Below are 1,296 nucleotides of genomic sequence, written 5' to 3'. Positions count from 1 at the left end.
CCTTATTTATCTTCAACTCTTGCCTTTAAGAGGAAAATGAAGACAAAACACAGGTGAATCTTGCTTGGTTCTGAGACAGTGAAGGAATTTCCCCAGTATTTAAATATATTCACATAACCAGTTATATAAATCTAAATATAAAACCAATCTCCAGTAAGTTTTAAGATGGCACTCACCATCTTTGTGAAAAGTTGAACATTACTAACAAAGTCTAATTCTATCTTTAGAAGGGGTAAACAGTGATAGCATTTACTGAATTGGAATTACTATTGCAATTCAAAAACTGAACATATTCATTTAACCACAACCTAGTCTTAGTTTTAAATCAGAATTGCCCAACAAAACATTCTGTCAGTCATTCATGATCTGAATTTTGGTGTATGAGATCTATTAAAGTATGGTACACATAAAAAAGTCACGAGACATTTCCGTGTTGTAATAAATAAGGCAGTGGCCAATTATTACTCATTAGTAGCTTTTTTGAGATAAGCTGTCAAGTCTGCCCTTTCTGCCTCCTTCTTAATGCCGGCAAAGATCATTTTTGTTTCAGGGATGTACTTCTTGGGATTCTCCAAATATTCCATCAGTGTATCCTCTCCCCAGGTGATGCCTTTGTTCTTACTGGTGTCTGTGTACGAGAATCCAACGGCCTGACCTGTCTTCTGCCCAAAGAGATTAGGCCCTGTCTTATGCTTGCCTCCCTTTTCCGTGGTGTGGCACTGGGCACACTTCTGAACAAAAATCTTCTTGCCTTTCTCAACATCACCCATATTTAGTTCTGTTTTTCGTCGCTGGTGCAACTAAGGTTCCTGCTCTGAAGCTGGACGTCTCCAGTCTCTCGTATCTCCCCTTTTCTTAGAGAAATGGTGGTATGATATAGACACATTCCTCTACCTGGCTTTTTCATTTCACAGTATATCCTGGAGGACACTGCCCATATACAATTTTGAGGAGAAAGGGTTGTAACTCAAAAGTAAATTTACTATTTAAATTTGAAAGAAATAGAAAGACAATTTCCAGATATGCAAGGCCTTAGAAGTATCTTACTAAAAGCAAACCAATAAACAAACTCTACAAAGAATTTATTGTTCAGCGAATAGATTAATTTAAAATGAATAAATCTTAGAAAAGAAAACTTAAGGCCTAAAAGGACTGCCAGAAAGTGATGGAATCAATTGAACATAGAGTGAAGACATAGAATTGTCATTTAGCAGGAAGCAAATGTGAATAAACCTGAAAGATTCCCATGACAAAGCAGTAACATTATGAAAATACAAACTTGAGTTTAGAAAACCC

At 36.3% G+C, this 1,296-nt stretch overlaps 1 protein-coding gene across 1 annotated transcript; it reads right to left on the bottom strand.

Moving 5' to 3' along the window:
* Nucleotides 1-461: 461 nt before the first annotated feature.
* LOC100603746 (cytochrome c-like) lies at nt 462-770 on the bottom strand. The gene has a single exon (XM_012505297.1). It carries the CDS (start codon nt 768-770, stop codon nt 462-464), a length of 309 nt encoding a protein of 102 aa, XP_012360751.1.
* Nucleotides 771-1,296: the final 526 nt, after the last annotated feature.

This window comes from Nomascus leucogenys, chromosome 2, assembly GCF_006542625.1.
Source record: "Nomascus leucogenys isolate Asia chromosome 2, Asia_NLE_v1, whole genome shotgun sequence".
Lineage (NCBI taxonomy): Eukaryota > Metazoa > Chordata > Mammalia > Primates > Hylobatidae > Nomascus > Nomascus leucogenys.
This window is presented reverse-complemented; position numbering and strand designations above follow the sequence as displayed.

Coding starts and splice junctions, on each gene's coding strand:
- LOC100603746 (XM_012505297.1), bottom strand. CDS start 770: ATGGGTGATGTTGAGAAAGGCAAGAAGATTTTTGTTCAGAAGTGTGCC.